The 20,416-nt window shown below is 41.0% G+C and overlaps 1 protein-coding gene across 6 annotated transcripts in view; it reads right to left on the bottom strand.

The window, feature by feature from the left end:
- The window catches only part of ralgps1 (Ral GEF with PH domain and SH3 binding motif 1), a 679,153-nt gene that overhangs the window by 62,967 nt on the left and 595,770 nt on the right, over nucleotides 1-20,416 (bottom strand). For all 6 annotated transcript variants that reach the window (XM_048613656.1, XM_048613661.1, XM_048613657.1 and 3 more), the window contains exons 13-14: nucleotides 11,327-11,475; nucleotides 94-145 (exon numbers count right to left, since the gene is read on the bottom strand). In XM_048613656.1, the coding sequence (XP_048469613.1) occupies nucleotides 94-145; nucleotides 11,327-11,475 (201 nt within the window). The remainder of the gene's footprint in view (nucleotides 1-93; nucleotides 146-11,326; nucleotides 11,476-20,416) is intronic.

The following is a 20,416-nucleotide window of genomic DNA, read 5'->3' as shown; positions in this document are numbered from 1 at the left end:
AGTTTTTAAACCACTAAACATTGAGGAAATCTAAAAACAGTGAGGGGATGTGAAAAAAATGCGATGAAAAATGTTTGCTTCGACACCACTCACCTCTCCAACCCAGAGGACAGCTCCTCACTGAACTCAGAGCTCTCGCTGCTTCCTGTTAAAAAAATAAATAAATGGAGAGACGTGTTGAATTGATTAATGTGAGATGGCGACTAAACATTACTGCAGCATTCTGGAATGTTGGTGTGATAAAGCAATGTCACTTCAGATGTCATTTAGAAGACTTAAGAATTTCGGATCAGGATGAAAGGCAGCAATTCTCTTTCAGTATTTCTGCAAGTTGAGTGTTGTCACGGTAACAGAAGAGTCCTCTCATTCCTATTAACCAAGTTATAAAGCATTTAGTAAGAAATTTTACCACATTTCACTGGGACCTGTATTGTTCTGTTTGACCTGCGAGGCACTGCCAACATATGTTAGGATTGTTGTCAGTTCCTGCCTTATGTGGCCAGGAAACAAAAAGTCCTTGCTTAGAGCCTTAGGGGACACGATGGCTCAGCGGTTAGCACTGCTGCCTCACAGCGTCAGGGACCCAGGTTTGATTCCACCCTTGGATGACTGTCTGTGTGGAGTTTGCACTGTTCTCCGTGTCTGATTCTGCGTTTTCACTGTAACCCTTGATTCTCTTAATGATTACAAATCTGTCCATTTCAGCCTTGACTATTCTTAATAACTTAGCCTTAACAACCCATTCCAGGCCCGAAACGTCAGCCTTCCTGCTCCTCTGATGCTGCTTGGCCTGCTGTGTTCATCCAGCTCTACATCTTGGTATCTCAGTGGTAAAGAATTCCATTGATACACCACTCTCAGAGAAGAAATTCCTCTTCTTCTCTGTCTTAAATGTGTGACCCTTATTCTCAAAAATATGCCCTCTGGCTCTAGACTCTCCCACAAGGGGAGATAACGTTTCCACATCTACCCTGTCAAGTTCCCTAAGAATCTTATATGTTTCACTAAGCTTACTTCTCATTCTTCTACATTCCAATGCAGACCAACCACTCAGCCGCTCCTCATAAGACAGTCCATCCATACCAGGTTTCAACCTAGTGAGCATAAGACATTAAGAAATAGGAACAGCAGCAGGCTGGTCAGCCCCTTGAGCTTGCTCCAACATTCAGTAGGATATTGGCTGATCCGACATTCCTCATTCACATTCTTGCATTTTCCCCCGTAACCCTTGATTCCGCAATTGATCAAGAATCGATCTATCTCTATCTTAAATATGCACAAGGACTTTGCCCCCACAGCTCTCTGTGGCAAGAAGTTTCAAAGACTCTCAACTCTCACAGAAGAAACTCCTCCTTGTCTTAGTCTTAAATTGGCACCTAATATTGTCAGACTGTGCCCTCTGGTCCTAGACTCTCCTACGAGGAGAAACATCCTCTCAGCATTTATCCCGTCAAGCCCCTTAAGAATCTTATACGTTTCAATGAGATCACTTCTTAACCTTCTCTGGACTATCTCCAATGCCAATGCATTTTTTTCCTTCAGAAAAGGGGCTCAAAGCTGTTCACAGTATTGCAGCTATGGTCTGAGTGGTACCTTGTACAGTTTTACCAAAACTTCTCTGCCTTTTCTGTTGAAATAAAGGCCAACATTCCTTTTGTCTTCCTTATTCCCTGGTGAACTCAGATGCTAGTCTTATTTGTGAAACAAGGACAAGGACTGAATCTTCTCTTCTGTAGCTTTCTGCAGTCTGAAGGTTGGCAGCCTTAAAATGCCGCCCCCCCTTATCCCAACTCTGTCTTCGATGAGTTGGCCAATCTTCTGGCCATGTTCACATATTACCTCCAACAACACGGGTGCTAATCTGATGAAGTAGCCCAGTGTGTGGTAACATCAAATGCCTTCTGAAAATCCAAATATATTACATCCACTGCTTCCCCTTTATCCATCCTGCCTGTTACCTCCTCGAAGATTTCTAATGAATTTGTCAGGCGTGATTTTCCCTTCATGAAGCATTGTTGATTCTATTAGATCATATTATGCATTTTCCCAATAACAGGCATTGTGTGGTCGCTATGAGCAATCAGGCAAGAGTGGGGTTCATTTGTTCTTTTTAAATAGAGAGATTAAAATAGGGGGGACGAAAGAGGGGTATTATCATAGGGGGTGGTGCCCCTTATCCAGCAGGAGCACCTTCCAAGAAGGCAGCAATACCATCCCTTCCTTCCTACATGCAAGTTCTTTAATACCCACTTCCCCACCTCACTCCCGGAGATGCACTAGCCAGAGAGCGGGGGCATTGGAGCTATCCTCACCCAATCCCAACCCCAGGAATTTACCATCTTCCATTATCAATGATTTCATTTCTAGAGTACTTTGTTCAGTGTAAATTGCTTTGGTACCTCAAGCGTTTATGAGAAGTGCCACATCAATACCTCGTTGTACTTCATATTTGTTTCGGTCCCCAAAAATGTATTCAATACAAAGCAGGGCAGGTTACTGCTCACTTTCCCACTATGTCTTTTCCTCTGTCTTTAATTCTTGCTGACATTTTCTTCCAGTTGTGACAGCTTCTGGCTACTCTACAGCACACATAATTCAATTCACAAAGTGAGGAGTAAAGAATTGGGCACCTTCATTCCACTGCAGTTTAATAAAACTGATCGAGTCCCATTGGAGTTTTACAATTACTGTTTACCAGCTGATCTGATTGGGGAAATCCAAAGTAAAGTTGTGGAGGTCGAGTAATTTAAAAGGCTGGAAGATTACAGAGCCCAGACTGACAGGACACATGCACAAACACAATACAGTACCCAGTCAATATGAACCGTGAAATTTTCAGATCTTTTAAATTCTTTTTGGTCATCTCTGGAAGCAGGAAAGACTGACAGGTGAGACTGACCATACGATGATTATACTAAAAGTCAGGAGACATGAAACATTCCATGTCAGAAACTCCAAGAGTCATTGTCAAGAGAAAGCAAAATGAAATATGCCTTCCATGTTGTAATAATGTGATTTTATCTCACTCCTCTCATTAAACAGATTTCTCAATTAGTATTTCGCATTTAATCTAAATCATTAGCTGTGTCATGGGAATATTAAGAGGCAGTTTGGCTTTGGGAACAGAATCATCATGAAATTTCTTGTTTGACATTTTCAGAAACAATATCCTCTTGAAGCAGCCACATATTGGCAGCCAATGTTATAAACTAAAGTGGAACTGCCTCTCCCAATTTGTGTCACTATCTTCATATTATTTGAAAGGAAAGCATTTACAAAACCAGCCAGCAGTACTATCAATGGTCTGTGCATTGTAAAGAGACTCCTCATGGTGGGATTGAATGGTAAATTACAAACAACTTAAAAGAAAAGTGTTGCCAGTGAATTCCTTGCACTTAACTATTCATTTCTTCCTGACTCATTGTTCCAGCTGCAGACAGCATTTCAGTGAGTTTCCACTATTTGACAAGACTTAAAATGTCTCCAACCTAACTGGGTAGTTCCCGTTACCAACTGGTAATCTTCAATTTGCATCAAGCCAAAAAGAGGGAAGACCAAATTTACCTGTAATTTCAACAAAAAGTTTTTGTTTTGTTTGTGGGACTTCTTGCAAATGCCAATGCTCCATTAACCCAGAATAGCAGCAGCTCACTGGCTGATCTCAGGTGAATAGTCTCAGATTGGAACGTTTCCTGGACTCAAAAAAATTACCACAGAGGGGGGCAGAAAGAAACCTGGAAAGAGTTGAGCTATGTGCAGTGAGGTTCAAATGGGAAAATGGGTTAAACCATAGCTGATAGCTATACACTTAAGGATAAAACTATCTGAGGAAGGGCAGTGCAGCAGCAAAGAACAGTTCAGATAGCTTGAACACATGACCACCTGTTCCCCAAAGGATTGGGGCAGGTTCATGTTTTGGACTTGTTGCTTAGTCACTACGTGTAACCACTTAATCATTACAATAGCAGATTGTTACTATATTTGTTGGCATATTGAACAAAGTTACAGGTGTATAAGAAATTGATATATCTTTATTTTAGCACCAATTAAGATTTGACAATGACTTCTTTCAACACATGCCCTGGGACCAAAAATCTATCTGCAGCTACATCCACTGTCCTTCTCATTTTCCCCTCTCTCTAGTCACTATGTACTACAGCCTCCTCCACAATTGCATGCTCAGCTCCTTGTACATATAGACACAGTAAGGCAAAATGCCATTATCATTTATTAGTAAATGATCCTCGCAATTCCCCTGGTGTAGTTTTCCCTACTTTTTGAACTCTTTCATCATTCTGACACTGTCACCGAATTCCAGTTTTTTCACGCCCTCATGTGACCAAATTCAGGAATTCGAGCTGACATACTGCTGTTTCTCAGTCTCAAAGGGAAAGACATGAAGCCATGACTCTAGGGGCAGTTATTGATTTTCACAACTCCTGCTTACTTGGATTATTCCACTTCTCAGCCAAATCCACAGTTTACGTCTTGCTTCCCAAACTGAGCAGATGGTGAGGACATAGTTTACTGGGCAGACAGTTGAAAGGATGGTCCATCAAACAAGGGCTAAGTCATTAGCTGCTAGGAAAAGCTTATTCATGATCCATAGGCTACCTACATTAATACTACTCCAGTTATGTATCTCCAGTAGGTTTCTTAAACTGTACACATTTAGGGTTAAAGTACATAAAACCAAAGATTTGAATAATTGTTTCAATCATCACCTGAGGTTCTTGGCAATATTTCAATAGGAATACTAAAATTAACTCAAACATTAAAATTATACCTCATTTCTGTTTGTTCCTGGGTGAATAAGGAATCGAGTCAATCTATATTTGAAAGTTTTACCTGAGATGGCTCCTAATTTATTTTCTGTGTTAAAACCTCCACATTGAGAAATTATCCCTTAAGATTTGTTCATGACTTGTTTCTAGTGTTCATATCTCCTGTGATGCACATAAAATATCTTCACATTCAGAATCTCAATACCACTAGCTTTTTTTCCCAAAAATTGAGAATAATTATATAACAGCTAACTATAGAATATTCGAGGGTAATTATTAAGGGCTAGAGGTCATTGCCTCAGCTTTCCCTGGAACTTCCCTCGTCAATATTTCCAATATTTTTCCCATCTCGCAACCAAATACAATCTCATTGCCAGACTGACACAGTACTCCTTCCCACTCCCATAGTCCAGCTACAAAAGTAGCATCAGCCGACTGCTAGGATGTGACAGGATTGAAAGAGGTGCAAGAGGGTCAAAATTCTGGAACTCGCTCCCTAAGGGCATTGTGGGTCAACCTACAGAACATGGACTGCAGCGGTTCAAGAAGGCAGCTCACCACCACCTTCAAGGGCAATTAGGGATGGGCAATAAATGCTGTCTCGCCCACATCACATGAGCGAATAAGACAAATGAAGAAAACTAGAGGTGGTGGATAATATTGTGGGTAGGTTGGTTCTATATGGCCTCCAGTCACTACAGCATTGTCTCAGGATAACATTAATTACTGTGTTTTCACACTGTTTAAACTCAATTTTAAACTCATTTTAACTCATGAGTTGATATCAAATTTCAAGAGAAGTGCAACCAGAAAATGGCCATTCGCACCCTCAATCATTTATCTCCAGAGATCAGGTTAAAATCTGTAGCCTAGTCAGAGCCGACTTAAGAGTTGAATTTCCACTACTCGGGTGGGTGCCTCAAGTTGGGAACCTACCCAATTTGGGCATTTTGCCTTGTTTCAAGGCCCCTGTTACACCCAATTTTAGCTCAGTGGAAGCAGGAGTCAGATACAGCTAGGCCACTAACCCCACTAGGAAATTGTACATGGTCTCAGGCGTGGGCGATGCTGAGGTTGGCTGGTTACAAGACACATGATAATTCTGTGACTTCATCGCATTTGTTTTAGAAGATGTTAGGCTTTACCTCTCACACTCCTCACTGCACTGCCCCACCCATGACCATGCTGTCCCTTTCATGCCATGTCCCCACCATGCTACTGCATATCTCTATGACACCTCTTTGTCAGCATGTATGCCAATATTATTTTATTAGGTATTCAGTTTCCACTAGGGACATATATCAGGAGCTATATAGTAATGAAGGAAATAATGTCTGATTATCTAATGTAAATCTCATGTATACATATCTGACACTGAAAATAAGTTCTATTTATTCAAAGATTTTAGGTCCCCCTAAGTATTTAATCTGTTATTAAAATAAGGTCGTATTCAATTTCCACTTCAAAAACAACTAATCCTTTGTTAGCTTCTTTAAACCAAATATTAGGTCAACTCCCTAAATGTCTTTGTAGTTTACTGAGACTCATAGAACCAGTCAACAGTTCTTGAGAAACATCAACAAAGAATTCTCTTGAAGTTTCAGGAACAAATGGTAATTCTGTTTCAAACAGTGGTTCAGTGTAACATGTTTCTGATAAGAGCAGCCAAGGGCTGGTTGGTAGCACACTTAGCTCTGGGTCACAAGGTGCTGAGCTCAGGTCCTGCACTACAGAAGTTGAGGCTGACACTACAGAGCAGAGCTGAGGGAGCAATGCATATTGACCCGAAATGTCAGCTTTCCTGCTGCCCTGATGCTGCTTGGCCTGCTGTGTTTCTCTAGCTCTATACCTTGTTATCTCAGATTCTCCAGCATCAGCAGTTCCTACTATCTCTGAGTAAGCATGATTAGAGTTACTGCCTTTGGGGCGAGACATTAAACTGAATCTCCAACTGCCCTCTCAAGCCTACGTAAAAGAAAATCCTGAAAAACTACTTTGGAGGAGAGTAGAGGGTTATTCCTGTAGCCGTGCACATTAAATTAGCCCTTGATCGACATCACAAAAAAAACTGATCAAAAAATAACTTATTCTGGAAAAGTGTTTCTTAAAATTATTGGAATTTTTAAAATCATTTCAAAATTCTGTTTGTTGGAACTTGCTGTGTGTAACCTAGCTGGCTGCGGAACTTCCTACATTCCTAAGTGACTAGAAAACAGAAATATCTCATTGTCTGTAAAATACTTTTAAATGCCAGGAAGATGGGAAAGTTGCTATCTAAATGCAATTAATTTTCCTTCTACACAAACAGACATCAAAGAAAATTTCTGTTGAAGTACATTGACTTCTGCAGATTGAGGGTCAAGTAATGGACCCATCACAATATAAAAGCCTCCTGTGATGCTACAGGACTCTGTGTATCATAGAATCATACAGACATACGGCATGGAAACAGACCCTTCGGCCCAATTCATCTATGTCAACCAGGTTTCCTAAACTGAACTAATTCCATTTGCCTGCATTTTGACCATTTCCCTCTAAACCTTTCCAATCCACAAGCCTGTCCAAATATCTTTTAAATGCTGTAATTGTATCCGTCTCTACCATTCCCTCTGGCAGCTCGTTCCATATATGCACCAACTTCTGCGTGAAAATGTTGCCTCTCAGGTCCCTTTTAAATCTTTCCCCTCTCACCTTAAACCTATGCCCTCTAGTTTTGGATTCCCCCACCCTGGGGAAAAGACTTTGGCTATTCATGCCCCTCATGATTTTATAAACCTCTCCAAGGCACCCCTCAGCCTCCTATGTTTCAGGGGAAGAAAATCTCAGCCTATCCAGCCTTACGTAATAACTCAAAACCCTCTAGTTTGGGTAACATTTTTGTATCTGACTTTAAATTCTGTAGTTTGGGCGATTGGAGTTCAGCTGTTGAGTTAATCCCAAATGACAGTGGTAATTCCTATTGAAGAATCAATTTGGCTTTGAATGAGAATACAATCAACTGTGTAAGAGTAATTCCCATGATACAAATTACTTAATAGTTCAAATTGCTATTAACTGCTCCCTTGATTAGGGATTTACATTTCTATCATGATCTATTCAATCTCATTACAACTTGCAATTATAATAGCACTCTCAATAAGCAGAAATGTCCCGAAGGACCAGGAGTCAATGTAGGTCAGTGAGGGTTAGATTGATGAGTGAATGTGACATGGATGGGGGCAGTAGAAGTTTGGATGGACCGATGTTTATTGAACATGGAGGACAGGAAGCCAGCCAGGAAAAGATTGGAATAGCTGTACTTAAAGGGATGGAGGCATGGTTGAGGGCTTCAACAGCAATGAGCAGAGACTAAAACAGGCTCTGAGGCAGGCAATGTTATGGAGCGGAGTCCCAGTGGTTCTTGGTGTTGGAGAGGATCTGGTGTTGGAAGCTCAACACTGATTTGAAAAGATTGGGGAGAGTATGGTTCAACTGGAGGCAGGGTCTAGGAGGATCCTTAATAACATCTCAGGTTCTACTTCCCTTTATTGAAAACTAATCAAGCCACAGTGTGTTTTCACATTGCAGCAACAGAGACTTAACTCCAACAGTTGTACTCTCCCCATTGCCGACAATTTATTAACATATAACAGAGAAATACACTGCCTGCCACACTGACAGGCAGACAAGGTAGTTTTGAAAAGAAAGAAAGTTGACCACAGCTCTTTAAAATAAAACTACAACTCAAACAGCTTTAAATATTGACCTGTGATTTGCAACTAGCACCATAGGATGCCGTCCTATGTTAAAGATGTCCGGTATATGAAAAATAAAAGTAACCTACAGGAAATAGAATCCCTACAGTGTGGAAACAGGCCAATCAGCCCAGTGAGTTCACATCAACCTCTGAAGAACATCCCACCCAGACCCAACATCTCAATCAAATCCAATATCCCATCTCCCCTCACCCAGTAACCCTGCATTTCCCATGGCTAATCCACCTAGACTGCACATCCCCAGACACTACAGGGCAATTTAGCATGGCCAATCCAACTAACCTGCACATCTTTGGACTGTGGGAGGAAACTGGAGCATGCAGAGGAAACCGACGTAGACCTGAGGAGAATGTGCAAACTCCACACAGACAGCTGCCCAAGGGTGGAATCGAACCCAGGTCCCCGGCACTGTGAGGCAGCAGTGCTAACCACTGAGCAACCGTACCGCCCCTCATACTGCAGACACTGGAAGTCTGAAATGAAAGTGGAGAATGGCAAAGGAACTCAGGAGCTCTAGCAGCATCTAAGGAGAAAGAAACAAGAGTTAGTGTTTTGAGTCTGATATGACTCTTGTTCAGATCTAAAGAGTCATCCTGGACTTAAAGTGTTAACTCGGTTTCCTTTTCCACAGATGTTGCCAGACCTGCTGAGTTCCTCCAACATTTTCTGTTTATATTTCACATCGATGAAAGTTGTTGTCGGAGGTACACAGCCAGAACAAGTGAGGCTTGGATTCATCATAAACTAGAGCTACCAATAATTTAGGCTCTGATTTTTATATGGCTAGCACTTTAAGACTGAATCCTAGATATAAATGTGGTTGGAGTCATCAAGGTAATGTTAACACAACGAAGCAATGAACGAAACAGTTCCTCACATGACTAAGCTGAGCTGCTGGTGGGTGTAACAAGCAGAAACCTGCACCCACCCCCATAAGACATGTTTCTCAGTACTGTCCATAGATTCATGTGGATACATAGTCAGGTCAACAGAGTTGAAGCAGCAGCGTTGATTAAACCCTTCTGTTCGGGAATGGGTGCTAGTGGGGAGCAAGAAGGAGAACTGAAATAAACATCAAAAAATGAATGTTCTTCAAAACTGAAGACCACAAGCAACCTTGGTGTGCATATCCATAGATCTCTCAAGGTATCAGGGCAGGTGGAGAAGGCAGTTAGGAAGGCAGATGGGCTATTTGCCTTTTTTCTTTCTGAGGGATAGAATACAAGAGCAAGGAGGTTTTGCTGGAACTGTATAAACCACTGTCCAAACCACAACTGCAGTATTGCAGCTCTGGTCACCATATTTATAGGAAGGGTGAAATTACTAGAGAGGGTGCAGAGGTAATTTAACAGTAAGCTGCCTGGGCTGGAGGGTCTGAGCTGAGGCAAGATTAGAGAGGCTGAGGCTGTTTTCCATGGAACAGCGAATGTTGAGAGGGTGCCTGATAGAGGAATTTAACTAATAACAGGCATAGATTGGGTGGATGGGAATGCACCTTTTTCTATTAGCAGAGGGGTGAAGAACCAGGAAGCACAGATACAAGGTAAAGGGTAGAAGACTAAGAGGAGAGTTAATAAGAATGTTTTTCAGTCAGAGAGAACTCACTATCTGAAAGAGTGGTTGAGTCAGAAATTCTTGTAACATTGAAGCAGTATTTGGACATTCACTTGTGTTGCCATAGCCTCCTGGGCTATGTACTGTGAACTGGAAAATGGGGTTCATGGAGTCAAATCTTTGCTGGCAAGCATGGACACAACTGGTGGAATGACCTCCCTCTGTGCTGTGAATGTCCATGAGGCTAAGATAACGGAAAGCAATCGACTGAGAGTCATAGAGGATGTACAGCACAGAAACAGACCCTTCGGTCCAACTTATCCATGATGAGAGAGGAAAGAGAGAGAGGGAGAAAGAAGAAATACAGCGAGAAAGAAGAAAGAGAGAGATAAAGAAGAGAGAGAGCGAAAGGAGAGAGAGAGAGAGAGAGAGAGAGAGAGAGAAAGGAGAGAGAGAGAGAGACAGAGAAACCTGTACTATTCAAGTACCCATCCAGATGCCTTTCATATGTTGTAATTGTACCCGCCTCTACAACTTCATCTGGCAGCTCATTCCATACATGCACCACCCTCTGCATGAAAAAGTTGCCCCTTAGGTCTCTTAAAATTTTCCCCTCTCACCTTAAACCTGTGCTCTCTAGTTTTGGACTCCCCTAACCTGGGGCAAAGACCTTGGTTATTCACCCTATCCATGCCCCTCATGATTTTATAAACTCTATAAGGTCACCCCTCAGCCTCCGACGCTCCAGGCAAAACAACCCCAGCCTATTCTGCCTCTCCCATTAGCTCAAAGCTCAAACCTTCCAACTTTGGCAACATCCTTGTAAATCTTTTCTGAACCCTTTCAAGTTTCACAACATCTTTCCTATAGCAAGGAGACCAGAATTGTACACAGTATTCCAAAAGTGGCCTAACCAACAGACATAATGGGTGGAATGACCTGTCTCTGTGCTGTGAATATCCATGAGGCTATGATGATAGAAGGAAATTGACTAAATGGCACATTTTCCAACTGGCACTCTCTGGTGTTAATGCTTAATCTATTTGCATCCAACTCTCACCTGTACCATTTTAATGGTGGAAGATTGCATCAAATTCCTGACTGTAACTTAAATGATTGTAATGACAGCGATTGGAGCTGACAGCCAGGTTACGTTTTAAGCGCACTTCCATGAATTATGAATGACAGCTGTAGTTCAGCAGGCAAAGCCATCTGGAAGGGAAGTACTCTTACCAATTGAAACTCCGTTGGAAAAGATGGAGCTTTCCTGATTCTTGGCAGGACTCTGACTTTCAAGAACGCTGTCGTCCAGCAGGTGCCGTGGCCGCTCCGTTGGGAATGTTGCACTTTTGCTTTCAACGACACTAAACTGGCACATCACACTGGAAAAGAGAAAAACATTTGGTTTAACCAAAAGACACGCCTCTCTCCTGTAATAACAACGTGTATTATTACCCCTGTGTACCAACACCAACTTGTATCTACTTATGTAGCAACTTTAGGGGAATAACACACCCTAAGGTGCTCTGTAGGAGTGTTACAGAAGAGAAGATAATGGAACAGATGACCAAAAGCTTAGTCAAACATTTTAGGGAGCACATCAATGCAAGAAACAGAAGTCAATAAAGCAGAGAGGTTTAAGGAGGGAATTCCTGAACTTTTGGGCTTACAGGCAGCCAAAGGCACAGACACCAATGGTTGACGGTGAGAGATGAACAGGGCTTGGTGCAAAACCGTTAAAGGCAATTCAGTCTGACAAGCAAAACTGAAAGAAAAATCTGTTCTCTCTGGCAGGTCAAGGGCGGGCCACCAATCTCGAAGCAATTAAAAGCGGGAACGTGTAAAAGGTCAGATGTTTGATATCCGAGAGGGTTGGAAGAAATTACAGGCAAAGAAAAGCATGGGGCCACATCAGACTTGAAAACAAAAGATGTGAATTTTAAAATTCACGAGCATTGGTCGACCAGGAGACAATGGAGGTCAGCAAGCAACATGGATGATAGGTGAATGAGATTTAATGTGAGGGAGAATACAGGCAGCAGGGTTTTGGATAATGTCAAGTTTTTAAGGAGGGTAGAAAACAGGAGGGCATCCAGGAGTGTGTTGGAATAGTTAAGTCAAAGACAGGTAAAAATTTCAGCAGCTTCATTAAATGTGGCACAACTGATCCTGTTTTAATATGAATACTTAATGGTTAATAACATGCAGCACTTAAATATTCAATGGAACACTGGCAATACTCCAATAACTAAGTGAGTTCATCAACAGTTCCAAGTAGGAAGGTTAGTTTTAATCTGCAGTCTGTGCTGTTAGTCAAGATCAGGCACAGTTGTGGCACTAGAATGTACCTTGAAGTTGCTTGACTGCTAAAGCTCCTGTACAGGATCATTATCCATTGACCTCTAGGGAAGGTATTTGTGTCTAAGTGCTGGATGGAGACACAATTGGAACTCTGCTGTAATTCGTTCAATAGATACACATTTTGACACATGAATAATAAGTGACTGGTAGTGTAGGATAGTAATATGCCATACCCATCCATTCTGTCCATCACCGTATACACGACTCTATACTTTGTCAACTTGTCTAGGGTGAAGCAAACAGTCTAAAGTCAATGTTGAATTTCCTTGCCCTCTCCATCAACCCATATTTCCAAACTGGAACATTTCTCTCTCCTCTGTTATCTCGTCTTCATCACTGATACCCTCACCTTTTCTTTGGCCATTCTACAATTCTTTTCCCTCATATCTTCCTCTATGACCTCTCACTCCAAAATTCTAATGTACCTAAAACACGGTTGGCTATACTTTCATCATCCTTCCCTACCCTCCGTGTCCCCCAATGTGTTGAATTTTCAGTCCTCATAGCTCTACCACACTCCCAGCTGTGCCTACTTCTCCAGCCTGAAATAAACTCCAGTACTTTCCAGTTTCTGCACGTCATAAAACTTTAAGCCCTGTGACAATGACAACCCTTCATCATCACCAGCAAGGTATCCTTACCTGATGCAGCAAGGCCTATGTTATCCCATGAAACAGTAGGAAGGAACTAGGTGTAGATAACTTGTTTATTGCAGTTAGCTATTAAATACAATGATTACACTGACAGACCCCAACATCTGGTCTATATGAACCTACTAGAAGAGCATACTTCTAATGAGTGTGTCATCCATGAAGTCATTCCAATTGAGACGGTGTCTGTGATCTTTCTACCTTCACACGACGTAAGATATAGGGACGCTATCATGTACTGACCATGAGACATAACACAACAGCTTGACGCTTTATCCATCTTTTACTAATTTGGGAATCACCTCAGGGTGATTTTTACATCAAAAAGTGTTGTAGGATTGCGATATGTTGTTGTCAATCGATCAATCCATGAGAAGGTGTTTGATACCTTCAGGGCAGCATTGGTTAGAAGAGGAGAAAACCAACAAAAAGACAGGGAATGGACATCCAAAAAAACGAAACACTTTTTAAACACTTGATCTCCATATTTCCACTGAGACACATCTTCAGACATCAGTTCACTTCTAAGTTTCCCCTACGTGTCTCAACACCACTGCTTCCTCCATGAGAGAGTGTCGTGATGTAAAACAGATGCTAATGATTAAGAAAGCAAATTAAACATCTGAAAGTTTTCATTCAGCCTGTATTCTTTTATAACCTCTTTGTATGGAAACATGAACAGCTCTGACTGCAACCTGGCAACTGAACACAACAGGACCACGGTGGGTTTAACATACTCATTTGTATGGGAAATCAGTGTGGGTTATCAGCTTTATTAAAATATTGTGATCCATTATTGCAAAACTTATTGCTAAACCATCAGGATGCAACACGTATCTCTCTTTTGTCTTGGTCACTGGTCTTTTGCAATTCAGGTACCATCCTGAGGACACTATCTACTTGGTACAGATGAGTTACGCTCCCAGCTCTGCTCGCAGGTAAAGTGGAGCTTGTTAATCTTCGCTCAGGGCTATAGTTACATTTTTAACGATCTCTAAGAGTTTGTTGGCAAGACGCCTGAGATTTTTTCTTACTGTTCAGAAGGTGGTTTGCATTAGGTGCCATTAAACAGCTGAAGCCCAAGTATCTCCAAGCCATCTTCTTGTAGCAGCACATAGGTGTTTGCCTTCAGACTTGGCTTCTCGAACACAGTGTGATTTTGCCCTGCCTCACAAAGCAACATTTGCATCTCTGCTGTACGACTGATCTGCATCACAATTTAATAATGTGCCTGGGGCAAAAAAGGCAGCCATAACGCGATGTAGATTTAGTCAAACAACATTAAATTGTCTAAATGTGGGGTTGATCAATCACATGGACATGTGGATTTTATAGTCTGCATTTGCTCGGAAACTGATGTAATTGGAATTACTGCCTGGCCTCCTGGAGGTTCACTTGGGAACATTATTACATTATAATGCACCGCAAATGAGAGGAATTTCACTGCACACGTATTGGGGCTGAGAAACACTGAACAGTGACTTCCCTCTACCATTCAGTTACATCTTAAGCTTTGCAATTTGGAATTTCCACTCAATTAGGCTGGCTTTTGCTGCACAATTCACTTCAGATAATGGCAACCGACACAAACAATACTAGAACCTTAAGCAAAAATTCCGTTCGCCACTGACTCAACTTTCCGTGATCTTTTATGCTCATTTGAGTAACATGGGTGTTGGAAGCCTCTCCACTTGGCCACACCCTCAGATGGTCGAATTCATCACCAAGTCAGAGTTTCCATTTTGGGGCTATGACTCGCTGAGGCAGGACTGAGCTATACTGCCAGTTCTGCTCTCTGCTCAAAGGGAGCTCATTAAACGCATGCACAGGGCCTTGCTCAGCTTCTAAGAAGGTAGATAACTGGCAGCTCACATTAAATTACCATTGCCCGTTCTCACTAACTGTGTCCATTTTTAGCATTCATAGAAACTTCAAGAACTTGATTCTTTTGACTGCAAATAACTTTGTAAAGGCTTCATGTCAGAATTCTTCCAGTGCAGCAGGAGGCCATTTGGCCCACCACAACTGTACTGTCTCTCTAAACAAGCTACTCACCTATTTCCACTTCCCCTGCTTTCTCCCTGTAACCCTGCGCACTCATCCTTTTCAAATAACTGTCTACCTGCCTTTCAAAAGCCACTGCTGAACCTGCCTCCATCACACTCTCAGGCACTGCATACCAGATCCTAACCATCCGCTGCATGGAAAAAAATTTCCTCTCACCATTTTCACTTCTTTTACTTTTAAACTTATGCCCTCTCATTTGCGATATTTTCTCTACTGTGAATATAGATTGCTTTAATTTATTCAGAAACGGGCTGTGTGAGAATTAAACGTTGGAGAGCAATCTTGTCCAATAACAGAACTGTACTTTGGACTCGATGGGACACTCGAAAAATGATGGTTTAATGATTCAACCAAGATACCCCTCACTGCTGTTTTCACAAGCACATTTTCTCATTTTATTTAAATAATTCAAGGCTTTTGTGAACGTACTATGTGAAATGGCTGATGAACAAGCTAAATTTGCTTACATGATTGACTCAATATAATTCTACAAGCTCATGGTATAGCTCTAACACCATATATGGTGACAATTGGTTCCTCAGTTCTAATTAGTTTGACTACTATTTACTCAACTCCCAATGTTATGATTCTGGAAATAATTTGGTTGGCATATGTTCCATGCAACATATAATTATATAACATGTCTATCTCATAACCCTGAAGTTACACAGGACTTTTAAAGTGGCACTAATTTTGATGAAAGTTCTTTTTGTTTCCCACTGAAGCATATTTGTATATTTCCCAAAAGCAAAATCTGCCATGTTTATTTTAGAAAAAAGATTTTGAGTTTTACAACATGCTTTGATGCATTTACGTAACTGTGTCCATTTGGATTAAGTCAATACAGTGTGGAGCTGAAGGAACACAGCAGGTCAGGCAGCATCAGAGGAGCAGGAAAGTTGACGTTTCAGCATTTCGATTCATCCAGCTGAATATGGGTTCATCACAGCAAAAACAATTCACGTTACTGTGACAACCCACGCAGCTCTCAACACAATTTTACATTACATTTACGTTTTGAAATCTTACATTACTGAACATGACTTGTAAACAAATTGATACGGAATAATATTCTAGTAACTCTGTATTTATACTCTTTATCTAGCATTTAATTCTAATACCTCAGCTAAGAGACATGGTTAATCATCTGGATTGAGTCTGGCGCCTTGAGATTGTCAGGTTGTCACATAAATTGATGAAAAGCACCTTAATATCGACGTATTGCTCCATATGATTTGATATGATTTATTAGTGTCACATGTATCGAGATACAGTGAAAAATACTGTTTTGCCTGCTAACCAGGCAAATCATATCGTACCAAAGGACACCATTAGGACAAACACCTGAAGGAGCAAGGCTATGAAAGCTTGTGTTTTCAAATAAACCTGTTGGACTATAACCTGGTGTTGTGTGATTTTTGACCTTGTTCACCCCAGTCCAACACCGGCACCTCCACGTCACAAGGACGTCAGGATATTAGAACAGATTGCAGAATACAGTGTTACAACTATAGAGAAAGATCAACTCGAATATATGAAAGGTATGTTCATAAGTCTGCTAACAGCAGGGAAGATGCTTTTCTTAAATCTGTTGGTATGTGTTCTCAAACATTTTTATCTTCTGCCCGATGGAAGAGGGTGGAAGACAGAATAATTAGAATGCGATGGGTCTTTGATTATGTTGGTTGTTTTCCTAAAGCAATGTTGGACCAGGACAGAGATACATTTTAGAAGTGTTCAAGGTACAGTTGACTAGGTTCAGTTCAGTTAACACTGGGGTGACAGTCGGTAGCAAAGTTTGAGTGTGTGCTAGGATAATGATCGGCATTGGTATGAAAGTGGGCACGGTGACTTTTTTCTCGACTGTGATTTAATCTCTGAGGTTAACCGCTGCTCTCTGGGTTTAATGTTGGCTTGCTTTCCTTCTTTATTGGCAATGCCAATCTAATATTGCTGGGTGTGAAGAGGCAGCCATGATGAAACAGTTGAACTCCTGCCTGAGTGCAGAGTACAGACGAGACACTTGTAGACACAGACTGGATAAGAGCCAGCGAACAGAATGTACACCTGGGGCTAGGATCAACACATCTGGAAACGATTGATTAAGCTCAGTGACTCATTCAAACTTACTCACTGAATACACTGAAGCTGCTCACCATGGAGACCCTATAAAAAAAACAAACCCAATAAAAACAGCTTCTGATTGCTCACCTTGTAGCATTGCTGAAAACAAGTTATTGAAGGATTTTCTTTGAGGTGCTCTGAGCAGGTACCTGGAGGTATTTACTGCACGGTGATTAGTGACCAAGTGCTGCTTCTTAATGGGTTACAGAGGGTCTTGTGTTAGATTGAACTTTACACTCATCAGCTTGTACTTTGTCAGCCTAAATTATTTCTTAACCATTTTACTGGGCCTTGCATTCCTCGATTACAATACAGAATAAAGATACAGAAAGAAAGATACAGGGTAAAGCAAAACACAGGATAGAAAGATGCAGAGTAAACAAAGTTACAGATTAAAGAAAGATGTAAGGTATTGATACGGAAGAAGGAAAGATAAGGAAAGATGAGATTAATGAAAGACATAGATTAAAAAGGGATATAGGGCATAGATACGGAGTAAAGAAAGACAGAGTAGAAATACATATTAAAGAAAGATATAGATTATAGATACAGATACAGATTAAGGAAAGATAGAATGAATAAAAATATAGAGTAAAAATACAAAGTAAAGAAAGATTCAGAACAAAGGAAGATACAGAATTACAAAAAGAGATACAGAATAAAGATACTGGCTGGAGTAAAGTGCACTCTATTCTTCATTCGCCAATCCTCATCTCAATAAACGCCTCAGTTCTAATGAAGCCCTTTTCCTATTTCCAATAAGAGTTATTCCCCTGGATGCCTAACTTGATATCAAAGAGTCAAGTTGCCAACTCTATATTCCTGGAAGTTCCATCAAATGACTTCTGACTTTCAACTGCCCCACCCCCATTCCCTGCCATTGGTCCTGGTCCTCCAGCACGTCCATGCAGAGCCTTCTCTCAGCTAATTGGAAACTGAAAAGACTCTTCTTTATCTAAGCAGATGGTTCTTGCTGATCAACCACCCTCTTCCCATCAATGTTGATGCCTTCCAAAGGAATAAATAAAAATCCTCAGAAGACAACAGAAAGAAACCTCCATTCTGTTTAATGCCCTGGGAATTAATCTCTAATTCCTGGAAACTCTTTGTCCAATCCTGGAGCCTTGGCAGCCATAACACAGTAATAATTAGTGCCGGTTGCTTCCCAACTCACTGTGAGATTCATGCTTATTGTGCAAGTGTATTGAGGTTACACTTTCAAATGGCTCTCCATAACACAAGGGAGAGAATTCAGTTTTAACCATGCTCTGCCTGGTACAGTGTGAATGCAAGAGTCATCACACCCAATCCATTCCCACCTTCACATTGCTCTCTAACTATAAATTGTGGGTGGTGAGGACACCTGCACCAAGCTAGCATTGCCTACTTTAAAGATGAGAAACCAACCCCCATCAAGTCTTCCAGATCCAATCTGCCATTTTTACCCAATCCAATACTGACACTGAAGTGAATGAACCAGGGAGCAATGTGGATCCACAAGATGATGTTTCAATTGGAGGCAATGCAGGAGAATATCGAGTTGGATATCTGTAATTGTGAACGTGATTGGACCAGAGAGAAGGGACAAATCAGGAATAGGCCATTCAGCCCATCATATCTGTTCCACCACTTGATAAGATCATAACTGGTCTGATTGAAACCTCAAATCTACATTGCCACTTACTCCTGATAATCGTCCATCCATGTGTTTGTCATGAACCTATCCACCTTTGCCTTCGAACTATTCAAAGACTGTGCTTCCACTATCATTTCAGGAAGAGGGTTCCAAGGACACACAAACCTGTGAAGAAGTTCCACCTTGTCTGTTTTACATGGGGAAGCTCCATTTTAAAACAGTGATCACCTAGTTCCAGACTCTCCCATAAAAGGAAACATCCTCTCCACATCTATCCCATCAAAACTCCTCATGGTCTTATATGTTTCAATCCAGTGATCCCTTACTCACCTACAGGCCAGCAGGAGCAAGCCCAGCCTTTCTTCATAAAACCAACCACTGATTCCAGGTATTAGTCTGGGAAATTTTCTCTGAATTGCTTTTAACATATTTGGACCTTTCCTTAAATAAGATGGCCAGCACTGTATCAACAATGCCCTGTACAACTCAAGTTTATAATCTCCCTACTTTTGTATTTAATTCTCCTTGCAATAAATGATAACATTCTACGAGCTTTCCTAATTATTTGCTTTACCCACATGCCAACATTTTGTGTTACATTTACTTGGATCCCTTTACATCTCAGTGCTGTGTAATTTCTCATCCTTTAGAAAATATTCTTATCATTTTCAATTTAATATTTCCCTACATTATACTCCATTTGTTAGATCTTTGCCCACTAACTTAGTCCTCTTTACATCTTTTTGTAGCCTTCTCACGTCTCCTTTATCCAATGTAATTTCTCATCTTTCTTTGTGTTATCAACAAATTTGGCAAAGCATAACTTCTGTCCCTTCACCCAAGTCAATTATATAAGACATAAACAGTTGACGCTTGTGGCACACACTCCCCCTTTCATTTTTCCAACCTGAAAGATTTATGCCTACTTTTTGCTTCCTGTTAACCAGCCAATCTTCTACCCATGCCATTATTTTAGTCCACTACACTATAAGTTACTATTTTCCACAATAACCTTTTATGTAGCACTTTATTAAACGTCTTCTGCAAATCTAAGAAAAGCCATTGGCTTCCAGTAATGCACAAAACACATTACACACTCAAAGAACTCCAACACATTACTTAAAAAATATTTCCCTTTTGCACAACCATGTTGGCTCTATCAGATTGCATACAATTTTTCTAAGTGCCCTGCCATAAGTCCTTTACTAATAGCTTCTGATGTTTACAGTCTAACAGATTTAAACTAACTGTCCTGTAGTTTCCTGCTTTCTGTCTCCCTCCCTTTTTGAATAAAGAAACTGCATTTGCTATCTTCGAATCTTGTGGAATATTCCTTGAATCTCAGAAGTTTTGGAAAATTAGAATCAGTAGATCAAATCTTGCATTGGTCACCTCTTTAAAGACCCAAGGATGAAATCCAGTAGGACCCAAGCACTGTCAGTTTGCAGCTCCAACATTTCACTCAGTATCACTTATTTCCCCAGT

This window comes from Rhincodon typus, chromosome 28 (assembly GCF_021869965.1).
Source record: "Rhincodon typus isolate 14 chromosome 28, sRhiTyp1.1, whole genome shotgun sequence".
NCBI classification, from domain to species: Eukaryota; Metazoa; Chordata; class Chondrichthyes; order Orectolobiformes; family Rhincodontidae; genus Rhincodon; species Rhincodon typus.
Note: the sequence above shows the minus strand (reverse complement) of the source record. Positions and strands in the feature narration are given on the sequence as shown.